We start from the raw sequence: 26078 nt of genomic DNA on the forward strand, positions 1-26078 counted from the left end.
AGAACAGATGGCGGCGTGAAGGGCGACAGTGAACACGGGGGCCAACCTGGCTTTGGCAGATGCCAGACATGCATTGTGTTCTTCACACTTTCCACCCTGGAGCTTATGAATCCACACAGAAACCAGCTTCACTGTAGATTTAACACTGTAACGCGATGCAAAACAGAATGCATGGTGGCCGGTTCCACTCTCACTGTCGGGACATCCAAAACATGCCCTACAAATACTGTCAATACCATAAAATAATGCGTAATGCCTCCTCCACTGTGCTTTAAAAGCACTGAAATGCCTGATAACCAAGTCTACAATAAGCAAAGAGGGGATATCACACACTTAGGCAAAAACACCCTATGTGAAAACTAGAAAGTAAGTTTAGATCTATTCTAAGACTTGAATTTCTTACATAAATGTGAGAGTAATTTTGATAACAAGAGAAGTAAGAAGACTCCTGGCCAACAATTAATCTGTAACAAATATTAAGCTTAGGAATGATTTTACATTTAGACTGTATTTCTTAATACATTTCCTCACATAAATTGTGCCTAATCTATAAACTAATTTTAAACAAAATCCATCATGCCAGACACTTTACATCTTACTCTATTTATTGCACCATTTCTCATCAGAAACCTTTTAGCTTTAATGCTATTCCATGGCAGAGTATCTCATTAGAGTGGCAAAGATAAAGTTCTTTTTGAGATAAAGTAATTACAGTGATTGTAGCGGGGGGTGGGGGCACCCAAAGTTCTTGGCTACAGTAATCTCCTGGCTTCTGATTCATTTTAAGACCAATAAACTGAGTACAAACAAAAAGATGTTAATGGTGGATAACTCTGGTTACCTAGAGTTTGTCCTGGAGGGATTAGCAATTCATAACCTTAATCAGAACTAGAGTCCTGGAGAATTTTGCTCCCAGGAAAATATTTCAAGACCAGATGCTGTATGTGCTCTCAGCTCACTTCTATGTCAATTCTATCTTCTAATTATTATTAAAGTCAATCAAGTATTTCACTCTATAAAAAGCCTTACTATATTTTAAGCCAATTTTCTGTTCCAAAGACTAGTCAGTTACTTCCTATCCCAGGGGCTTTGCTTTCTTGAGGAGGCACAAGTCAGTTGAAATATGGGCTATGGCCAAGACAATGATAGTAGCAAGGGACAGGACTCCTCATCCATGATCAGAAAGAGTACTGTTAGGATTTAGTGAGAAGCCTTCAGGGGAAGGAGGAGGCTTGGTTTTCAAATCATGCCAAGGGACAGACTTACCATCGCCATGGAGTCTAATTAACCTTACCAGCCCAGTCAAAATAATTAAAAATTAATACAGTCTCTGATAAAGTTTGTTGATATAAATTGGTGCTAGGGAAATATTTCAAGGAAACAATGACATGGATTATTTTAAATTATTAATTTCATTGGTCAGGAACCCAATCAGAATTAAATATTCACATATAAAACAACCTCCCTTGTGTGTTCAACTCTGTCTCATTTCTGCATGGACCTCAGTGGATGACTTTTGAAGAAGCAGATGAAAAGTGAATGCTTGCCAATTAGCCATTGTTCACCGTTTTCCAGTAAGCATTCATATTTCTAAAGGATTATAGTCTAGTCCAAACTCTGATCAAGGTCACCGTGCAAGAAAGAGGATATTCTGATATGGAGATGAAGAAAACTTGGAGTCCGGGTTGGTTCTCAACTTACCTATGAGGTCAGGTGAAAACTTCAGACATCAGTTCCCCATGCCTAACATCAGGACAAAATTAACTATCCATTTCCTTTACAATTTGTTAGAGTATCATATTAAACGTGAAACATGATTAAACTGGAGCATCACATTTGAAAAGCAACTCATTATTATTACATGTAAATTTTAAATAGCATTCAGGAAATGTTAGAATTAAGAACAAATCACCAATAAAAACTTCAGAAGATTACCATTTAGACTCATGATATGAGTGGATCTCGTTGCAAACTGATTTTTCCAAATGAGAAAAAAATACAATTATGCTTTCAAAAATAACCCAGGTGGCTAACCAGGTTCCAGTTTTCCTCCTTAGGTATAAAAATCTTGCTGAAGTTCACATAAACCACATGCTGCTCACCTATAACTAGTCAGCCACACAAGATCCTATATTGTATTTTTGTTCTTGATCAGAGAAAATTATGTAAGTTATCGATCCTTATAAAGTTCTAGAAAATGAAACCTCAGAATTGCCTATTAGTCACACAGCAATCTTTACACTTGGCAAAGTTTAGCACCTGCTCCATTACTGCAAAGCCTAAATTTGCTGGTGAATCAGTAGTGTGACTGGTCAGCTGATCCACAGAAATATTATTTGTAGGTGTTACTGAATGTGTATTTTTGTTATTGAAAAATTGAAACATCTGATCTTCTCCTATGGACTAGCTACACTATATCTAGTTACTGTACTAAAATATGGATTATATAAATTATCTTTGATTTAATTGTCCCTAAATCCATAAGCATATTTTTTTCAAGAGTATGTTTCAGTTATATTTTAAGTACAAGGGAAGTAGTTAGAAAATAGAACACTGATTACTAGATTTGTATAGTGAGGACTATATCCTAGTAAAGGCCAGGGCTATGGAAAAATACAAAGCAGATTTTTCACTCCTGGCTTCGATATTTATGAACTGTGTAACTTTGGGCTCATTACTTAACCTCATGGAGTCTCTTTGTAAAAACACTGGATGAGAATTGGAGAAAAATAGAAATACAAGAATATAAGGATAAGGAAGAAAATCAGTACACTGTAGTGAAGTCATCATAATTGCTATGCTTCATTTCATTATATGATGCCAGACAGAATTTCTAAAGGGTATGAATTCATGGAGTCAACATAGAAAATTTCGAATACAAATGCTATTTATTCAGCATTACTTGATTCGTGTCCTTCTATGGACAAGGCACTTTGTGAGGTGTTAAACATAAACTAGAGACCCAAGCTGAAAGTTATCTGATCTTATAACAAGGCTTACAGGCTCTTCAAACATAGACAAGTAAGGACACTTTGGCAGAATGAAGGGCAGGAAGTGAATGATATCTGCAATACTGGAGTTGACATTTTGGCCCCTCAGGGTAGGAAATGAAGAGAGGAGAGGCCAACAGCTCTAGAAAAACTTCAGAGAAGGGTCAATGATATGCAGAGCAGAAAACAGTGCTTGGGGAAGAAACAGCATGAATTTAAATATCAAAGGTGGAGCATCTCTGGGAACTGAGAAAAATCCCAGGTGGTCACATGACTGGGCTTTGGAGATAGAGGTGGAGCCGAGACTACAATACACAGGGATTGAACATCCCTCCCAGGATACTGGGCCTGGGGAGCAGGGTGGCATGACATCATCACAGAGCCTCAGCCTGAGATGGAAATGCTCACAGCCTCTTGATGCAGAGCAGTAGAGGTAGGGGTGGTTTTACTTCTCTGAAATCAGTTAGCCAAAGCCTAGATTGATTTCATACATGAGTATATATAAATATATATACATACATACATAAAATAGTAATATTAATAGAATAACAATATAGAATTTTACATTTCTAAATATTTATGTTCTGGCTACTGTTCTAAGTACTCTTCGTAAATGAGCTATCTGCACAAAAGGAAATAGATACTATGGTACCATTGAATAGATATTACCAAGTTGGCATAGGTAAGAGCAAAGGAAGTCAGGATTCTAATGGGGCAGACTGGCTCTGGCTAACTGATTTCAGAGAAGTAAAACCACCCCTACCTCTACTGCTCTGCATCAAGAGGCTGTGAGCATCTCTTAGGCTCACAGGTCATCACCTCTCAGCCAAGCCTTACTGTTCCTGAGGATTACGACATGTCAGGCTCTGGTAAGTACCTACTATTAATGTACCATTTAGTCCCCACAACACTCTATTTTGGCTTGTTATGTTTAGGCCAATGCTACAGGTTGGTTTTCTTTTTGTTTTTCTATTTTTTTCCCACACAAAGCAGATTATTAAATGAGAAATCCCATGTAAAATTCCAGCTTGATGATTTCTTTTGATTAAAAAGAAAACAATACAGCCATACTGAGTTTCCCTCTCACCTCTTGCCAGCAACTGGCAGAAGTGACTTTTCAACATGAATTCCGCCTCACCCTTCCACTACCGTCCTTACTGCCCCCTACTGCCCACATCTAACCTAACTTCACATCACCTGAGTGATCACTGTGGACATATGAGTATGTGAAATCTATGGTAATTATATCTGTGTGTTAAAAAAAAAAAGCTAACAAGCTGTAGGACTTAAATGTTTAGATTAGACAGTCCAGGTTCAACCTCCAAGTCCACACTCATAAGTTCCTCTTTTCTTGGGCAAATGCCTTAATCTCTTTAAGCCTTATTATCCTCACATCTAAAATAGGGTTACTAATAATGCTTAACTGAGAGTGTTCTTATGAAATAATTAAACCAGATAATGCCTGAAAAGAATTTAGCTTGGAATTCAATATTCATTTCTATTGCCGTTTTTACCAAGAGTACCAGGAAGTTGGTATAAATAGGTCATATATGCCATCTAAAGCAATCAGGACTTAGGCACAGATTGGGGTAGATGAGGTTGTGTCTTGTGTTGAGAAAGCCAGAGGAGAGGAGCAAGTGGAAGCAACCCCTCTGGGGGACATTGGGCCTGCAGCATGCTGCCCGGCAGGAGAGCTGCCCAAGAACTGTCCCAGAAAGAGCCCCGTGGGCATCATTCCTGTGTGGCTTTGACTCTATAAATGAATTTCTCTAGACAGCTGAAATGTTCATCAAAGTGAAACACTGAATCACAGCTTTCTGAATTCCACCATTTTCTCAGGCCTGAGAAGATGGATCCATGATTTCTCCTTTATTAGGTGGATCTTTTGAGTTCTTTCACAGGCCCCGTAACACACATTCTACAGGGCTGCCGCCTTGACCCTGGCCCGAGAAGATGGATCCATGATTTCTCCTTTATTAGGCGGATCTTTTGAGTTCTTTCACAGGCCCCGTAACACCCATTCTACAGGGCTGCCGCCTTGACCCTGGCCCGAGAAGATGGATCCATGATTTCTCCTTTATTAGGCGGATCTTTTGAGTTCTTTCACAGGCCCCGTAACACCCATTCTACAAGGCTGCTGCCAGCTTGACCCTGGCCCACAGCTCCTCATCTGTGAACCAGATGAAATGTGCCTTAATTAGCCTCTTGTCTTTAACCTGTCCCCATCTTCAAGTCTAATGGCAAACTGTCCTCAGCATGAACTGTCCTCAATAGCGTTTGACACATCACCCTGGTTTATACAATTTTGCTGTGGTTTCCGTCAGCTTGCAGAATAGAATCTGAACATGCCAGTCATCACTGGGGTTCCTGGCTGGCGCCTGGGGTGTTTACCCACACTTGCACGCCTGACTGCCCCCAGCACTGTGTCCTTGACACCTCCGTGTCTGTGTTCTCTCCACCGCGGGGACTGGACACGCTCGGCCTGCATGCCCTCTATTGCATCCACATCACATCCAGCCAAATCCCTTGGAGCCACCGAGCTGGAACCTGACACTTTCTATCGGGGTCAGCAAACCTGTTCTCTAAAGAACCAGTGAGTATGTATTGCAGGCTTTGTAGGCCACCCAGTCTGTTTCCCAGCTACTCCACTCTGCACTTAAAGCAGGAAAGGAGCTGTAGGCAACATGTACAGAAATGGGTGGGGCTGGCTCTCCATTAAACTTTATTTATGGACATGAGAATCCAGATTTCATGGGTCACATAATGTTATTCGTCTTTTGATTTTTCCCAACCATTTAAAACCATAAAAACCATTTTTGGTTCAGGGGCTGCACAGAAACAAGCAGTGGCCACAGCAGACTTTAGTTGACTGACTCTTGCTTTATATGCATACTGTTTGCTGATCCATACTCTTTTTTTACTTTTTAAAATTAAGGTATAACTTACATTTAGTGCACCAATCTTAACGAAACAGCCCAGTGAATGTTGACTTTTGTATATAACCATGCTACCATCGCACAGATCAAGATACAAAACATTCTTAGCAGCCTAAGGTTCCTAAATGGTCCCTTCTAATCACAACGTAACAGAAGCCCAACCTCTTTTTGCTGCCAAAGCACTCTCCATACTTCCTTTCATAGGCCTGGATAAAGTAATGGGGAAACAACCCTGTGTAATCTAAACTTTCACAGAGCAGAAAGAAATCCAGAAGACAAAGGCGCATAAATGAAACTTCGGCTATCATTAACTATCACAACCACAGAAAAGAATGCCTTTTCTTTTCAAAGACGGGTGATACATCATTAGAAAAACTGAAAGGCAATGTGTTAGTACACATTCATTTTCCTGGCAGTCTCATGCTGACACTGCATTTCCTTACCTGGGTCAAGGTGAGCGTTGCCTGCCTGCAGGTGCTGCACTGTACCCTGAGTTTTCCCGGCTGCACTCTTTGACAGGGGCCTTTGCAATACACATAAAAGCTGTTGTAGATTGATCTACCTGCTGGAGAAGAAAAAGCAGAGGAAGTGGCTAATAATGCTGAATCTAAATTGAGACAAGAAACTCTTTGAAAGCTTGTTAGAGGCAAATTTTAAAACTCAGTCCTCAGGAACATTTTGAAACATTACTGGAATAAATATTCCAATGAGAATACAACAATTTAATTTCGAAAATCTAACTTTATGCTCCAAGAGTGAAATCTTTTCTCTCTCTTGCCAACAGCCCTGTGACTTACTCAGCAAAGTAAGCAGCCTACTGCCAAGAGAATCGGGCAAGTGTATCTGCAACACAGTAAAATCAGAGGCACTCTTTGCCGAGGAAGTTCGAAAAGATGACAGGAATTCTTTCAGGATGCTCCTGAATTCTATCTCGTGCTTCCGGACACAGTTTTGAAGACTGCAGATTTTTCCTCATAATATCTTATCTACAGAGAAAAACCAGCCCATTTATCATGATATAAATGATATGATCACAGTTTGCTGGGCTTCTAGGGTTGACTTTCTAACTCACAGTCACACATAAAATAAGAAAAGAGGCCAACGCCGAGGAACTTTCAGAGACCAAGCAGCTATGTGCAGAAATGGATGGTTTGCATTTCATTTATGATCTCTCTACCTAGGCAAACACCATTCAAATAATACATTTTCAAGAGTAAAAGGTGAACAAACAACTAATTGAATAGTTCAATCTCAGATCATTTCTCTCAACTGTCACCATATAGGGATACTCTGTAAACTGGGGAAATTTAATCATTTTATACTTCCATATCTGTTAAGAATTGACTTTACTCAGAAGCACTTACCAGAAATACAACCTCCTTCCTGAATTTCTAAATTTTGAAAATTACTAAATAGTTTTTTCTTTTAATCCTTACCTGGGTGGATAATATAACAGATCATGACATAAAAGTTTCTTTGAAATTTTACTATGATCATCAGAGGCATCTAGAGATAATATTGTTTTTTAAACTTTTGGAATGAAAATCTTCAGCCTCACAAATGCATATGATCTATTAAAAACAACTAGAACAAAAATAATGAAAAAAATGAGATTCTAAAGTCTTTTGCAGCTTCATTTCACGAATTTACAAAAAGAGCTTTTGCAGACATATTGGATTATCATTTGTTTAGCTATCTTTCCTAATATTGTAGGTGACAATACTTTGCAAATTCTGAAGCACAACAAAGACATAAAGTTTCATAATTTTATCATTTGTTTGTAATATATTTTATAATTATTACTCTATAAAGATTAATATTTAGTTTCCAGTGGGAAATGGAAGATAAAATGTAAATACATGCTTATATTGATATGAAAGTACTATTTTCTGACACTTCTGTGTAACTTTAATGCCCTAATGTACAACGTATTCAAGTACATAAATATCACATTGCTGTTAGCAAACATAATGACATAAAATGTTTCACGTGTAATATAAATGCAGCATAGAACCATGTATTAATGTTATAGAAATATTTGTAACAACTGACTGAAATATCTGTAATATGTAAGTAAATGTTAATGGAAATATTTGTAACATAAATATTTGCAACATGCAGAGTATCAAAAGATCACAAGAACTGTGATAATTCTGATGTGCACTAAGAAGTGCTTAGTGAAGAAGGTAGGAACCTTTACTGTTAAAACCTTTATCAGCAACAGGAACAAATCCAATTTCACAATTTTTATAACCTTTTGTAAAGGTCAAACAATAAAAAGAAAAAAGGAGGAAGAAAAGGAACAGGAGAAGCAAAAGCTTTGAAAGGGGAGTCAGGGCTGCAAATACGCTAGCATTGTTGAAAGAGCATATTAGCAAGAGTTTTACAATATTAAAAGAAGCATCTCAGAAATTGCAGGAAACTAAGTGACTCTTCTCTCTCCCTTAAGGCAATAGTGATGTTTGCAATATTGTTTCAGCTAGTGATATATCAACGCAGAATCTGAAAGCTAAGGAACTTTTCCACCTCCGAATGCTACAACCTTCGCTGAAGTCCTTCAGAAGTTATTCAGAAAATACTGCATGCCAATGTCTGTGCCCTAGAAGCATACAAGATGACATGCAATCTATTACACACACTGCTTTCCAGACCCAGCCACAAGTTGGGGATTAATAGCCAGTCTAAGGAAGATCAAGGTCAGGCCAGTCCTGGCTGCAGCGCTTTTCAAGCTGTTGGCTCCACTTGGTCAAGCAGCTGGGGCATCAGGTAAATCTTGAGAGCCCCTCCAGAATAGCTTCCCTATTTATTTAGCTACATAACACAATTAAAAGTTGGCAAGGTTTTCTGTGTCATGCTGTGACCTGGACAGGCATGAAAACAAATAACACCCCGACAATCTTCTGGGCAAGGTTCCCATCGGCCTGGCTGAAGGGCCTAAAGTAGAAACTCTTGAATATGGAGTCATAACTCTTAGAGGAATGGCAAGGCAATTCCAAAAATGACCTGAGAAACCTTTCTCGTGGTATGTAGCTGTCTCTAGTCAATAGCATGAATCTCACCCTTTCACTTGTTCTTGGACCTTAAAATCCTTTCTCTCTCCTAATCAACTCTTCTGTATGGCAGCTTCTTGATTATCCCAATAACTAAAGTAGCTTATGTTTGTGTTCATAAGAGTTTCCTCTTTTTGTATAGTAAGTTTTGAAACATAGAGAGATATTTCAAAAATTGTACAAATCACATCCTTCATTGTAATTCATCACTTGCAGATATTTTGCCACGTTTGGGTTCCCTGTGCGCGTGTGTGTGCATGTGTGTGTGCATATAGCTGTGTACACATATACTACATGTATAAACTATTTGGTTGAAGGATCTGTAACAAAGTTTCTGACATCATGCTACTTCACCTCTAAATTCTTCAACATCCTAAAACTAGGGATGTTTTTCATATAAAACCATTTAGCTTTTTAAGTGATTTGGTTATTTTGTAGTTCTATTCATAGACTAATCAGGTATATTTTAAGTAGGCATTACAGAAAATGACAGTGGTTTGCAAGCTAATAAAAGATGACAATCAAAAATATTGGGGATTCTCTGGTCAAACCAATTTAGGTGGTGCTAAGTGAAGCCACATTAAACAAGTCCCCTGACCATAGCCCTTCTCAGAGCTGAGTGACTCTGTAAAAACGAAAGGATGAAGCACAGGACATCTCAAACTTCTCCTGACCACAGACGCCTTCCTGGAATGCTGCATCATGTGACACTGTACTTCTCAGAAAAAAACAATTTAGAAAAAAATATCAGATGAAGGATTCAATCCACTTGTAGGGCTTGATGTATAGAAAGTGAAACTGCTCATGTTTATAAACCCAGATTTACCAAATTCTCCTGGATATCTGCCTACGGCCAAGTTCTTTCCTCCAACCCAAAACATCAACGAACTCATATAATTACTTTGTCATGTGCCAGGAGGTTAAGTCTACTTATGTAATGATTTTGCAAATAAAGTATGTTAATTTTATTCAGAAGTTTTGTTTTGTTTTGTTTTTTCCTGCAGAGAAGTTAAAAAGGAAAGTGTACTGAGTTCAGGGCCCTTTTAAAGTGTGAGTCGCTGTGGCCATTCAGAGGCCCACTGGCTTTCCACCATTCCTTAGCCTAAGAAGTCCATCTTCTTCTTCTTCTTCTTTTTTTTTCTTTTTTCTTTTTTGAGATGGAGTCTCGCTGTGTTGCCCAGACTGGAGTGGAATGGTACAATCTCGGCTCACTGCAACTTCCTCCTCTTGGGTTCAAGTGATTCTCCTGCCTCAACCTCCTGAGTAGCTGGAACTACAGGCATGCACCACCACACCCAACTAATTTTGGTATTTTTAGTAGAGACAGGGTTTCACCATGTTGGCCTGGATGGTCTTGATCTCTTGACCTCATGATCTGCCCACCTCAGCCTCTCAAAGTGCTGGGATTACATGCATGAGCCACCACACCCGGCCAAGTCCATCTTCTTCTTTAGTTTTCTCTCACACTTTGCCTAACAGAACCCTCAGTCAAATCTTCTCTTTTCCTTTCTTTTCTTGGTCAAAAAAGTTGCTGAAATAACAATGTTTACAACATATTGAATAGAGCCAATATTTGAAAATAGTATATTTTATTTGCTTGGGATTTTTTTAGAAACCAGTATAATCTTTACAGTTATCATTTTTCTTTTATGTATTTTAGATAATAGGCTTAAGGGTTGAAGACAGGATACTTAGGAAGAGTCGTTCTGATTCTAATGGAAACTTTTCATTAACCTGAGAAGTTTCCATCACTAGTTGTCACTGAGAATTTAATTGCTGGGATAATTTGTTTTCTAGGTGGGGAGAGAGTAAGATTTAACATGTTTCTTACCTTGGTAAAATACTGTTCAGTATCAACATATTGTAACAGAGCAAAACAGCAGGAACAGGACTGATTTTAAGTGATATTTATCGCATGAGCTATTAAAATATTAAGTAGAACAATGTCACCCAAGAGAACTCTCTGCAATGATGAAAATGTTCTCCATTTGCACTATCTCATATTAATATATACACACAGAGACACACACACACACGTACATAGCATATGTAGCCATTAGCTACAACTACCTATGGAGAACTTGAAACTTGGTGAGGAATTACTCTCTGAGTTTTATTAATTTAAAGTAGTTTCAATTTAAATAGCTGTCTGTGGGTAGCAGCTACCAAACTAGAAAGCACAGAAGAAGAGAATAAAAACCACTGGTGTGGCTGGTCCCCTCTTCAACTGACAATGCGGAGACTCACTGGGCAGTGAAACAGCTTGTTTTAATCTGTGCTCATATAAAAATAATGTTGGCCCGAGAGAAGGAGAAGGAAGAAGGTTTTACTCGTGGCACTGGGGTAGGACAGAGACAGGGGGGACTTCCGTAGTGCTAGAAGCAGAGCAAAGCTTCTCGCCATCATGTGCCCTTATTTCCTACACCAAGGGGATCTGTTCTTGAGATGCACCTGGACAGCAACGGCTCCATCTCCATTTCCATTACCACCTTTGAAATCTGACCCATATGCTCAAGGTACAGTTAGACTGGCACTTCTTGTATGATTTCTGCCCTTGATTTCCATTATCATATGATATTTCCCTAAAAATGACATCTAAGAGAAGGAAAGTAGCCAGTGCAGTCTCATCCTCTTCGAACAGCTGGCTTGCACCAACACCACAGAACCAGCTACTGATAAGGAGCTGCTGGCATGAGGCGTACCCCCAGCCTTTGTCCAAAGCCCCCCACATTGCCAAGCCTGGCTATTGGTGGTTTCAGCTCCTTCCCTCTTTCCTCCTTCTGACTACAGAGTTGTCCTTGTTTCTTACACATCAAGAATGCTGCTGCTGGCGTCATTAGCTCTCATTTTTCAGTTACACCTGCCATATTCCCTCAGTTCAGCCCTGCGCCCAGTCATGCAGGGAGTCACCTCAGTTCTGGTGGAGCCCTGGAGTCTCCTGTGGAATAGATGCATGGCCAGAGTTTCTGGACCCGGGACAGGGATCTGGTCAGAAGTAACAGCAGGGGCACAGAACCTTCTTCCTCATCATCCATCAGGATTCTTGCTACTGTATTTCTGGGTGCTGGCCCTCAGCAGGGCTTGACCACATTTGCTGGAATACACGTCTCCACAGGGACACAACCAGTATGTACCAAATGAACACAATCAGCACCACCTCTGATGTCCAGCAAGCGCTTCTTTACACATTATGGAGAGAGAACCCACTTTTCTTCATGTTGAGTGAAGGTATTCATTAGTTCTAGTTTAACCAATATGTACAGAAATAGTCTAAAGTGGTTCTACATGAAATTCATTTGGACTGGACTTCCTGAATCACCTCTTCTAAGGACACCTTGCTTTGGAGCCATAAAAAGATGGGGATCGGCCTGCCGCAGTGGCTCAAGCCTGTAATCCCAGCACTTTGGGAGGCCGAGGCGGGCGGATCACAAGGTCAGGAGACCCAGACCATCCTGACTAACACGATGAAACCCCTTCTCTACTAAAAATACAAAAAATTAGCCGGCTTGGGGGCCGGACCCCTGTAGTCCCAGCTGCTCGGGAGGCTGAGGCAGGAGAATTGCTTGAACCCAGGAGGCGGACGCTGAAGTGAGCTGATATCCCATCACTGCACTCCAGCCTGGGTGACAGAGCGAGACTTTGTCCCCCCAACCAAAAAAGAAAAAGATGGGGATAACGACCATTTCACCATTATGCAGGTTACTGGGGGAAAAGTTGCTAAACTGGGCAGGTCAAACACGGAGGCTTCATTATCTCACTAGAAATCTCCCTCTAGGGAGCCACAGTCAGCACTCTCTGGAAAGGTCATGCAGCCAACCGATTCACTTGACCGTCCTAACATCCCACTCAGCGCATGGCCCCGTGTCTGCCCATCTTTCCGTCTCACTATGTGAGTGGACCACTCTCTTCAGTTGAACGCTTCCTTCCCTCCCCTTCTGAAGGCTCATGGTACCTCGTGTGCACACCACTGGCCCTCAATGCGCTCACCTTGACCTTTCTGTACCTGTCCAAACTTTTCTATGGATACAACCTCTCTGTATGTAACACTTCACTCTATTTCATATGCTCCAAATGGCTAGTGAAGTTCCCTGAACTCAATAAACAATCAATAGGTATTTGCTAGGTCAATAAATTCTCCCATATTTTTAATGGGGTGAAAACTGAAGTGAGCATGGTGGTGTCAGGGCAACAAATATAAAATAGAATGCAGCCATGATCATTCAATATCTAGAACATCTTTCCTACCAACCAGACACCCTTTAAATTGTTGGGATATCATATATGAAATCAGTAAAATTAAACATTAGAAAAATTACTTATATAAGAACTAAAATAAAAAAATGTTTATATAGGACTTGGTGTAACTGAACGTTAAGGAGAAAAAGTGAAATTCTAAGTTTACCAACAAGTAGAACTATTCTAAAGGAAGACAGTTATTACATGAACACTCTTCACTCCAATCCTTGTCCAATAGGTTATTACACCCGACTGAATCAAACTGCCTGTTCCATGCTTTTAATGAGCCATAATCTTAACTCCTGTGGAGTAACCAAGGTTATGCTATATTGTAAACAGCTTCCAATTACATAACCATCCATCCAGTGAATGTACTTCTAAAAAATACTTCTAAAACATGCTTAGCAATCTCTAAGGAGACTCTACACTTAAAAGTTATAACTTAATTCTCAAATTTTTGCTGGAGTTTTAAATTAACGTATCTGCACAATAATTTGACCTACTGAGGCAAAAACTGCTGATTAAATCTAATACCTTTTTCTGATTTTTTGGTTGTTGTTGCCAATTTATTTTTTCATTTTTCATTTTGAAAATAATAATGAAATTTCCCATACCAAGACAAAACTGTAGAGTGAAGCAAAATTTAAGAATTAGGTTTAAATAAATAACAAAGTACAAAGCCAAAAAGAGTAAATGTAGGTGCTTTTTCTTTCAGAAATGGACATGGGCCAGGAAATGGGCACAGTTAACGTGGTGCCAGGAAAGTCACAGCTTTCCAAAAGTTGAATAAACTCCATAATATAAATGTACATGGAAGAAACCATCAATGCTGCAGATAACGTGTCCAGTTTCCTCACAATGACATCTCTATAGCCGGGGGTATGTCCATCTTGGCTTAAAGAGGCAGCACCTATGGGAAAACTGGCTAGCCATATGTAGAAAGCTGAAACTGGATCCCTTCCTTACACCTTATACAAAAAATTAAATCAAGATGGATTAAAGACTAAAATGTTAGACCTAAAACCATAAAAACCCTAGAAGAAAACCTAGGCAATGCCAATCAGGACACAGGCATGGGCAAGGACTTCATGACTGAAACACCAAAAGAAATGGCAACAAAAGCCAAAATTGACAAATGGGATCTCATTAAACTAAAGAGCTTCTGCGCAGCAGAAACTACCATCAGAGTGAACAGACAACCTACAGAATGGGAGAAAACTTTTGCAATCTACCTATCTGACAAAAGGCTAATATTCAGAATCTACAAAGAACTCAAAACAAATTTACATGAAAAAAACAAGCAACCCCATCAAAAAGTGGGCAAAGGATATGAACAGACACTTCTATGCATCCATAGAACAGACATCTATGCAGCCAACAGACACATGAAAAAATGCTCATCGTCACTGGTCATCAGAGAAATGTAAATCAAAACCACAATGAGATACCATCTCATGCCAGATAGAATGGCAATCACTAAAAAGTCAGAAAACAACAGATGCTGGAGAGGATGTGGAGAAACAGGAACGCTTTTACATTGCTGGTGGGAGTGTAAATTAGTTCAACCATTGTGGAAGACAGTGCAGCGATTCCTCAAGGATCTAGAACTAGAAATACCATTTGACCCAGCCATCCCATTACTGGGTATACACACCCAAAGGATTATAAATCATGCTGCTAATAAAGACACATGCACATGTTTGCTTATTGCAGTACTATTCACACTAGCAAAGACTTGGAACCAACCCAAATATCCATCAATGATAGACTGGATTAAGAAAATGTGGCACATATACACCATGGAATACTATGCAGCCATAAAAAAGGATGAGTGCATGTCCTTTGCGGGGACGTGGATGAAGCTGGAAACCATCATTCTCAGCAAACTATCACAAGGACAGAAAACCAAACACTGCATGTTCTCACTCATAGGTGGGAATTGAACAATGAGAACACTTGGACGCAGGGCGGGGAACATCACACACTGGGGCCTGTTGTGGGGTGGGGAGAGGGGGGAGGGATAGCATTAGGAGATATACCTAATGTAAATGATGAGTTGATGGGTGCAGCCAACCAACATGGCATATGTATATGTATCAAACTGGTACGTTGTGCACATGCACCCTATAACTTAAAGTATAATAATAAAAAATAAAATAAAATAAAATAAAGAGGCAGCACCTCTCTGGAGCCATGACCTCTTTGTCAAACCCTGGCCTGGCCTTGTCACCTTTGGGAAATCAACTGGCCCTCAATGCCTGTTCTCTCATCTGCAATTATTCTCTCATCTGCAATTATATGTCTATTATTATTGTCTCAGTAGACAATAATAGTATCTAACTCAACAGACTGTGGTAAGGATTTTAAAAATAATAATGGAGGTGAGGCACTTAGAACAATGTCTGCTATACAGGGAATGTTCAGCACATGTTGTTTATTTGTATTTGCTGCCAAAAAAATTCTGAACTCAAGTTCCTCCCACGGATTCTTCAAGCTGTAGGCATTTACTCCTCCTACTTCCTCAGGTGGTTACTTTCCTGTTTAATAAATGTTGATTCTTAGACAGTATTTCCATCTTAAATCTACTGCATTTTTGTAAATAGAGGAAATATGAATCTTAAATAATTCTTTTTAAAATTACTTCATTCCCAACCAAATCCTTTACAATTAAATACTTAATAATATTATGGAACACAAACCCTGATGGAAAGTCCCAAAATTGATTTAAATTTTTCTAGAATCATATTTGTTTCTGTGAATCACTTTTTTATTATGAGGTAAGAGATACAGGGGTAGTTTGTAGAAAAGTTAGGAAGGAAAATAATAAACAATTACATGATCTAGTCCAGTTGATAAAATTTTCAAGTTGGCTAATATACTTTAAAAAAAAGTATTCCCAAAATAAAAGCTTTTTTTATTGTATGGTTGTGGAATGGTACTAAAGGGGATTCAATATGTATTTCAAAATTTAATATGAATGGCAGACTTGTTAAATTTGCATCCACTCTTCTTTGAAAGGTAGGTACGATTGTCAGCATTTTATAACAAAGAAAACACAAGCTCATGGGTTGAATGGTGTCCCCAAGACAGCACCCGGGGTCATCAAAGATTTGCAGGTAAGCCTTCCTGATTAGAAAGCACATGCTTTCCTTTTAACCACATGATAATAACCTTGAGTCAGACGGTGGACTTTACTAAATACTGTAGGGGACTGATTCCATGGCTCTTGCAAAGTGGCACTTACACACAGATCGGCAATTATGGACCCAGGCCAGCAGTCACAAACACCACTGCAGGTGCTGGCTCACTACCCCCACGTCCCTCATGCAATCAGTGCTAACAGCTTCATGGAAATTCCCATTAATGTTTTAAAGCACTGGCATTCAGTAAGAATGTGCAGGTACAGCAATTACCAATGAGGAAAATTAAGTCTCGTTTTCAAAGATTAGCACATGTTCTAGAAATTGAATGTTACCCCAAGAAATGGAATCCATGGAATGACCTGAGAATCAACACAATTTCTTTTTTATTTTTACAGAAGTAGTACTTTTCTTGCTATTTAAAAAATAATTTAAAAAAAATTTTAAAAACATTCTAAGTGTTAGAAAAACCTGTTACATAAATGAACCCTCAGAGGAATGGCATTAATTAGAGAGTAGAGCAACACGGTGTGAGCCTCCAAACTCCCACATTCTTTATTCATCTTCAATAGCCAATATAATTAGTTTTGTATAAATATTTTATTTACATATGATATTTCCTATCTTCACTGCTAACATAAAACTCTTACAAATTTTGATGCTTTAAGCATCTTATTTCACCTGTAACAAATAAGACAAAACATTCAGTGTTAAAAAATTTGGATCATTTCTAGTATTGATTTCCAAAAGCTTTTGGTGGTGATTGAGATTCATAAAATCTCTACTACCTCTTAAAAGAGAAGAAGAAATATTTTTCTCTAGTAGCATACTGATAAGTTAGAAACACATGGTGATGTCATCATGCTGGGGGGAAAACATAGATTATTTTTTTCTTTTAATCAAGACTGATAAGACAATGAATTACATATTGTTCTAAAAGTCTGCACTGGAATAACTCCAGCGGAAACACTCTTCACTGGTACTGTGGGACCATGAAAGTCTTTCTATATCATGAGTATCTCAGTCAAAAGGTTTCCAGGAATCCATCTAAGACCTCACTCAGGGGCCGCCACTCTCCTACCCTAAATACTCCTTGCTGTAAGTTCCCTTCAAGTTGAATGTCTGTAGCAGGCTGAGCTATCCCATCTTCTGCAGTGACTTCAGCTGTTTAAGTCAGCAATCCCCCGAGATTTGAAGCTTCTCAAGGGCAAGTTTCATGTCAGTGGTCTCACTTCTATTCCCCACCCCCACCTTCAACCAAAAAGAATGTTGTCCAAGGAAGACATTAAATCCCGTGAATGATCAAATAATTAAGAAATTGGTGAGATTAAGAAAGCTCGTTTAAACTCAACATTTTAAAAACACAGGAAGGTTGCTCGGCCTGTGCTACAGATTACAGTAATGTTTCTGTTTATTTTTGATATTGTCTCTGCCTAAAGAAGAAAAACATCGGGCTTTGAGAATGCTGCAGAGTCACAGGCCGGCATGTATTCTTCATTGCCTCTATAAAAGGTAAACTCAGAGAAATCTAAACATGCTTATATACAGTCAGGCATTGTTTAACAACAGGGATATATTCTGAGAAATGTGTCCTTAGATGATTGTGGAATTGTGCAAACATCAGAGTGTACTTACACACACCTAGACGGCATCACCTAGTACACAGCTGGGCCCTATGGTACAGCCTATTGCTCCTAGGCTATGAACTTGTGCAGCATGTTACTGTACTGAATACTGCAGGCAACTGTAACACAATGGTAAGTATTTGTATACCTAAACATATCTAAACATAGAAAAGGTAATGTGACATTATGAGGGCTATGATATGACTGGGTGATAGAAACTTTTTAGCTCAATTAAAATCTTATGGGACCATTGTTATATATGTGGTCCATCCTTGACTGAATGTCTTTATGTGGTGCATGACTATACTAGCAGTCAATAGGAAAAAAAATGAAGATATAAATTGATAATTTATCAGTCAGTATCTAGCTTTCTAAATGTACTTTAATCTTGTCTGCAAAAAGGATTGGGTTGGTTGGGGAAAGGGAGAATGATGGTTAGAAAGTGGGGTGGTGGTCCTAAAGAAACAGAAGAATATTACAAACCTATCAAGATGCCATCTATCAATAATGTTAACAATAAATATTGGGGGAAATCTCATGTGCACTCAACACTAGTAGTTTGTGAGAAAATAATGAAACAATCAAGACAAGCCTCCCTTTAACAGTTTTCAAATCCTAGAATAACACTGAGATGTATTCCAAAACACCGTGAAGGGTATTTCACAATGCATACACAATGGGAAGGAGCCTAGCATGCTCACAATAGTAAAACGATGCTGGGCACAGTGGCTCATGCCTGTCATCCCAGCAGTTTGGGAGGCTGAGACAAGTTGAGCTTGAGCTCAGGAGTTCGAGATCAGCCTAGGCAGCATAGTGAGACTTCATCTCTACAAAAAATAAACAAAAAAATAGCTGAATATGGTGGCACATGCCTGTACCTCCAGCTAGGAATAGCTAGGAGGCTGAGGTGGGAGAATTGCTTGAGCCCGGGAGGTCAAGGCTGCAGTGAGCTAACATGGTGTCACTGCACTCCACCCTGGGCTACAGAATGACACCCTGCCTTAAAAAAATAAAAATAAATAAATAAATAAACATATATATATATGTATATATATTTTGTAGAATTATTACTATAGTAAAAATATTTCCAAAAAAAAACATACACACACACACACACATGAATAGTGAGAAGTAAATCCATATGCAGTTTTATAATGGAGTCATATTGAAAGTTCTTTGATGTCCTATTCTGGAATTATCCTAGCTTCACTTTCCCATGAGCCTGTGTTCTATCCAGGCGCATCCACTCATACTCTTAGGAGGCCAGAAGGCAGCCATGCACCCTAGATCAAAAGGTGTTGGCTCAATGCTGTTAGGCAGCGGCCCCGGACACATCCCCTATCTCTCTGGAGCTTGGTTCAGGTCTCAGACGTACAGCATACACACACGAACACCAAGGTGCCAGGAGACACTGTAGGAAGACCTTCAAAGGGGAACAGATCAAACAAATAGGCACCTGAAGGAAGGGAAGGGAAGTTTAGAGGTGGGGCCAATTCAACACCCAGAGTTCTATGACTTCCAATTGCATGCACTTTGTTTCAGCTGTACCATCGTAAACTTTTCTATCTCCAGTATCCTAGGTTTTGAGCAGCAGAATCGTGGTTCCCCTAGAGAGTCAAGACAGAAACCACAGCACAGACTGCCTCCTCTCCTTTCTTCAGGGTTGGATGGTTCTCTCTGTGTAGTTGCGGATGGCAGCCACTGGTCACCTGTGGCTCTGAGCACATGAAAGGTGGTTCCTGAAACTAAGGAATTCATTTTTAAATCTTACTTACATTTGTTTAATTTAAATTTAAACAGCCAGTTCTGTCCAGTGGTTATCCAAATTTGGGCAACACAGGTCTAAGGGAATGAATTCCTTCTTAACACAGATTGAAGGTTCCAGGGAAGTTACCTGTATATTTGTAGACTTTTATCCAGTACATATGCAAATAATTTCTGTCCAGTGAAACAGATAACACCCAAAATGTTTGGCCTGGTGGAAATTTCTTAGTTGATAAATAGATAGATAGAAAGATAGATCCCTAATTTCTCAAGGCTCTCTGAATTGGTCATGGTATCTTATGATGTCCCTCATTCATTAAAAGATTAAATAAAAATTTTTACATGTGTTCACTTTATATTTGCTTTATAATTTTACCTTTTGTAAATTATACTTTAGGATCTTATTTTTCAGGAGAGAGAAGAATGTTAAGGCTCCAGCTTGGGGTTGTCTCTCAATAAGTAACCAATAAATATTCACCTTTCTTCCTCATCCTTTATCCCTGCTAACAGCATCTAGGAATCCTTATTTCATCCTACTTCCCCATCTGCAACCTTATTGGGCCCAGAAATACCACTTCCTCTAGGAAGTCTTACTTAATTCCTCCATTTAATGTAAATCCCCTCCCCCTAAATGCCCACTACATTTGAGTTGCATCATTCTTAGGGGTCGTAAGCTACATTCTATCTCACAATATCCCATAGATAATTTTATCTCTCCTACCGGGCTTTGGATTATTTTTAAGGTGAAGGCTACATTTTATTGCATTCTCCCTGGTTTCGATGAATAAAAACGGTAAATATTATGTGGAGGAACCAAATAACTAGACTTGAAACTAATGTGGTATAAAAAAGTCTTTTAGCTTGCAAAAGATAAAATCACAATCAACTGGCCTTAAAATAACTTAATCTCTGTGACAATATAATGAGGAATGTTCTTCCAGGCCCATTAAAACGACATGCAATTTGATAATTATTTTTACAGTGTCAGGATTCTAAACTAAATGTTTCTCAGCTTCTGTTATCTGGTGATACTAAATGAATGTTGTCAAAAGATTAAATGTAAATTGGTTATAAATCTTCATTTAACCACATCATGCAGGGAAGGTTACATTACAGCCACCATGTTCGTGTCATCATTAAGAAATGGAGTCTTATTTTAATAGTATTAAGACTATTGAAATTATTGTTTATTCTATCTAATTGGCTTTGGAGTTGAGGATGAAGCTTTTGCTAGGTATCACTGAATACAGGAGCAAAACTGAAATAAAAATGAGGGGCAGGCCAGGTGGTGGCTCACACCTGTGATACCAGCACTTTGGGAGGGCAAGGTGGGTGGATCATGAGGTCAGGAGTTCAAGACTAGCTTGGCCAACATGGTGAAACCCCATCTCTACTAAAAATACAAAAATTAGCTGGCATGGTGGCGCATGCCTGTAATCCCAGCTACTCGGGAGACTGAGGCAGGAGAATTGCTTGAACCGGGACCCAGGAGGCAGAGGTAGCAGTGAGCGAGATCGCGCCACTGCACTCCAGCCTGCGCTACACAGTGAGACTCTGTCACAAGAAAACTGAAGGGCAATGAACTTAAACCCTTCTGGACCCCAAATGGACAAATGGACAGGATGGGGAATAGCTGCAGCCACTATCTGCAGGAAACACTATCATTGTCTGAAAGGCCATCTTCACTTTCTAACTAGATTTTCCAAACTAATTAAACAATCTAATTTCAGTGAAAGGTCCTTCTTTTAAAAACCCAGTTTGCCTGGCTTTTTTAGGAAATGACCTATGGTTTGATCACCTGTCCGAACCATCTGGCGGCAGGAATGTGATCTAGTTAGACTCTCACAGACGGTGTCTGGGAAGCTCCATCATTGGGCTTTAATGTTAAAGCCACACGGCCACATAGCCAGGACACTTTGATGAACAGCCACTCACAGACACAGTGAGCCCATCATGAGATTATGAGACCAAGTTGCATTACAATGATTTTGACAGCCAGCAAAATTATATTTAAAAATGAAATCTTTCTTTTGGTTCTGTATTTGAAGTAAGGAAAATCACTTTGGGGGTAAAATCAGGGTTTTGGAAGAAACCGATACTTCTTATTGGGTTGAATTTAACTGGCAGTAATAATTAGGACATGATAATTATACCAGGTGAAGCCTGCAATAGACTTAGTTCTACTTTAATACTTAATTGATATTGCAAACACCAAGATTTTCAGTGTACAGACAAATATAGTATCCTTGTATAAATGTATATGCTCAACTAATGCAGCTATTCTACAATCGAAGAATCTCTCCTTAATCAAGGAAAATGATTCATATCAGAAAAACTGTAAAAAGCACCTCTTGACACATTCTCCATGTGCTACATGAACCAAGGCCCAATCATCTGTTCCCCTCAGTCTCTCTCCTGATATGCATGGTTTCCACATCCCTTTCTACAGCCTCTGTGTGGGGGTGGGAAGAAGGAAGCAGAAAAACAAACACACACATCCACATGTTCCTTCTCCTTACTGCTCTGGCTTCTCAGACTTGGTCCCACTACTTAAATTTTTTGTTTGTCTGTTTGTTTGTTTGTTTGAGACAGAGTCTCCCTCTGTTGCCCAGCCTGGAGTGCAATGGTGCTACCTCAGCTCACTGCAACCCCCACCTCCCGGATTCAAGCTATTCTCCTGACTCTGCCTCCCTCCCAAGTAGCTGGGATTACAGGCATGTGCCACCACACCCAGCTAATTTTTTTTTTTTTTTTTGTATTTTTAGTAGAGATGGAGTTTCACCATGTTGGTCAGGCTGGTTTCGATCTCCTGACCTCAAGTGATCTGCCCGCCTCGCCCTCCCAAAGTGCTAGGATTACAGGCATGAGCCACCATGCCCAGTTTTAAATTTTTAAAAGACTATTAATAAATACATCAATTAGAGGAATATGTAAGATTCTACTGAGAAGCACAATTCCCATTAGCGCAAGGGAGACAAAAACACTATCATGGTATTGTTAAGGCTCCAGCTTGGGGTTGTCTCTCAATAAGTAAGCAATATTCACCTTTCTTCCCTATCCTTTATCCCTGTTAACAGCATCTAGGAATCCTTAATTTATCTGACTTCTAAGCAGGAGGTGAGCAGGGGTGTGGGAAAAAATTCTGGCAGGATCTCTATGCAAAAGAAACAGGTGGTTTAGGGTGTGATTGAGAGGTAGACATGTCCCACACAGCTCCAGCACAGAACTGCACGCTGGGGTGACAGGTCTGCCTTTCAGAGGACTGAGCTGCTGTGGCAACAGCCAGCCACAACCCTCCAGAGGGAGGACCACAGTTCATAAACTTTAGAGTCTCTGGAAGCACTTGCTGGGGAGCAGCGTGACAGAGGTGCTTTCCAGAAGGCGGTGCTGACCAGGCCGCTCCCTGCGGAAGCCCCTCTGGGGAAGGACACTTGGCAGCAGGCATGATGGTGGTGGCTCAGCAGGGGTGGAGAGCTCCTGTGTGCAGCCTGTGCTCCTGCTGAGAGAGGCCCCAAGCCCTGGAGTCATGACATCAGGAGGCCGTCGTGACTCGTTCACTAGGTGTGGGAAGCCCAGCACTGTGTAGTACATGCTGCAGAGGGCAGAACCCTGAGGTGTGTGGCAGCCTAGAGTCCTGCTGAGCATGGCAGCCGGGGCTGGAAACAGTGAGGCCTGTTCTGGAGTGCCTCTGTGCAAATCCACCTATCGGGGGTTGGGGATTGGACATGAGTTATTTATTCAGTTTATTAGTTATTAATTTTTAAGTTTACCAGGGAAATAATTGCATGCATAGCAAAGTATGGAAACCATTCATTAAAAGATTCATGAGACTAAGGTATCAGTTGAGTGGACACAAAATAAGCATTCCAGGAGTAGAAAGCACCCTACTCTGTGGGGTGACATTGAGACGGTGCTGGGACCCTAACAGTGAAGCTCCCTGTGTGAGGACCTGGTGCCACAAATGGGGTGGTAGATAATGCACATGGGCCTCCACTCGTGTTCCTCCGTGGCAGTGAATTAAAGAACATCCATCTTCTTACTTCTTTTCTGTTTCTCAGTTGCCAACCATATGCCTGTTTAGTTACACACCTCGGCATGGTGGCTCACGCCTGTGATCCCAGCACTTTGAGAGGCCAAGAAAGGTGGATCACTTGAGCCCAGGAGTTTGAGACCAGCCCGGGCAACATGGAGAAACCCTGTCTCTACCTACATAAAAAATAAAAATTAATAAATAAATTAGCTGGTCATGGTGGCATGCACCTGTACTCCCAGCTACTTGGCAGGCTGAGGTGGGAGAAATCGCTTGAACCCAGTAGGTCAAGGCTACGGTGAGCCATGATCCTGCCACTGTACTCCAGCCTGGGTAACAGAGAGAGTTCTTGTCCAAATAAATAAATAAATAAATAAAATAAGAAATCAGCCAAAGACTTCACTTGCTCTGACAGAAACTTTCACAAAATCTACTAGAATGCAGTGGATTCAGAGATCTGTCAAACACTTCTTTATCTAATACTGCATAGGTGACTACCTGTCTAGAAAAATTAATAAAAACTGACAAGCCACCTGCACTGTAGCTCTTCCGCTTCCTCTACTGTTCATTATTGGCTTTATTTCATTTCTATATTAAACTGCATATTGCAAACTCAGGCCAGCTGGATCTTTGCATAGATACTATATCTTGTTTCTGCCAGAGATGATTTTTATTCAGAATGAACAGTAAAAGGCAACACTACGTAGAAAATGCACTTGAGTTTTAAAATAAAGATGAAAAAACTTGTGCATCATCCAATGGTCCTCTGCAGCATGGAGAAAAAAAAAAAACATACTTCAGGGAGATAATATCTTTCCTTCTCCATTTCACAAATGGATATCTTCAATTAAAACACTTGTTTAGACTCATTAGTGTTTCCTTGATTTGATTCTTTGGTCCATGAGTAAATACATTTTAGAGATTAAATGATTAGTTTCTTTACATATAAAATAGGGCTAATAGTATTTGCCTTTAATGATGTTGGAGAATAGTAAATAAAATAAAATACCCTTGTCAGGCATGTACAGTTGCTCCCTTGTATACATAAAGGATTGGCTCCAAGACCTCCTACGGACAGCAAAATCCAACAGTGCTCAACACCTTTATATAACATGGTGTGGTATTTGCCTATAATCTGTGTATATCCTCTCATATATTAAAATTGTTTCATCAGCAATGGGGAAAAGACTCCCTATTCAATAAATGGTGCTGGGATAACAAGCTATAGATATACAGAAGAATGAAATTCAAGATGGATTAAAGACAATCCATCTTGGAGTTCATTTTTCTGTATGGTGATTCCTATATAGAAAAATACCTATCACCATACAGAAAAATCAACTCAAGATGGATTAAAGACTTAATGTAAGACTTCAAACTATAAAAACCCTAGAAGAAAACCTAGAAAATATCCTTCCCATTCTAGGCCTTGGTAAAGAATGTATGCTTAAGTCTTCAAAAGGAATTACAACAAAAGCAAAAATTGACAAGAGGGACCTAATTAAACCTGCATAATTAAAGAGCTTCGGCATAGCAAAAGAAACAAACAAGGGAGTAAACAGGCAACTACAGTCTGGAATCTTCAGGAATGAGCCCAGCAAGGCCAGAGTTCATGGGGGAAAAATTTTCAACATAAACGTAAAAGAGTGACTAAATCAATCAAGGGTAAGAAGTGAAGATTCAAGTACAAAGCAGAGGACAGCAAACCAGGTACAAAGGAATCTGTCACCTACACAGTGAGCATAACCCAACAGGTAGTTTCTCAAATCAGAGACCCAACCAGTAACCAAGGTAAAAGAGAGACTAAATCAATCAATGAAAAAAAAGTCAAGATGCAAGTTCAAGGCAGAGGTCAGGAAATGGAACTCCACATGGACACAGAATGGTCTACTCATGGCGCAGCCAAGGGGAGGGGCAGGCAGCCGTCAGGGAAAAGTACTCAAAAAGGCAACACTCACCGAATGACTGAAATTTGGAGTCATGGATTTCAGCAGGGATTTGCAGTGAAAGAAACAGGCATATAGAGACTAAGTTCCCAATAAACGTTACAATTCATCCTTTCACTCTCCTCTTGAAATGGGGTGTATTGTGAATGTATTGAGCTAAATTATCCTGCATGGCTTTGGCCAGCTATCCCATTCTCTGGTGAGTGTTTATTTTCTAAGAGTTAGATAAGTAAAGAGCGGAGAATGGTAATGTAACCAATCTGATGCCTTGTTAGAAAATCTTCCCTCATGATACCAGAATGCTTTGGTGTGAAAGATTGGTTCCTACTGGAATAGTTTCTTTTTTAAGACTAATGCACAA

At 39.7% G+C, this 26078-nt stretch overlaps 1 protein-coding gene across 4 annotated transcripts in view; it reads right to left on the minus strand.

Annotated features, from left to right (window-relative positions):
- The window catches only part of PRKN (parkin RBR E3 ubiquitin protein ligase), a 1390885-nt gene that overhangs the window by 849740 nt on the left and 515067 nt on the right, over positions 1 to 26078 (minus strand). For 3 of the 4 annotated variants that reach the window (XM_034963207.3, XM_055114294.2, XM_063605064.1), the window contains one exon: positions 6370 to 6491. In XM_034963207.3, the coding sequence (XP_034819098.1) occupies positions 6370 to 6491 (122 nt within the window). The remainder of the gene's footprint in view (positions 1 to 6369; positions 6492 to 26078) is intronic. The other variant, XM_034963209.3, reaches the window with a different exon arrangement.

The sequence above is a fragment of the Pan paniscus genome, chromosome 5, assembly GCF_029289425.2.
Source record: "Pan paniscus chromosome 5, NHGRI_mPanPan1-v2.0_pri, whole genome shotgun sequence".
In the NCBI taxonomy this organism is placed as follows: Eukaryota; Metazoa; Chordata; class Mammalia; order Primates; family Hominidae; genus Pan; species Pan paniscus.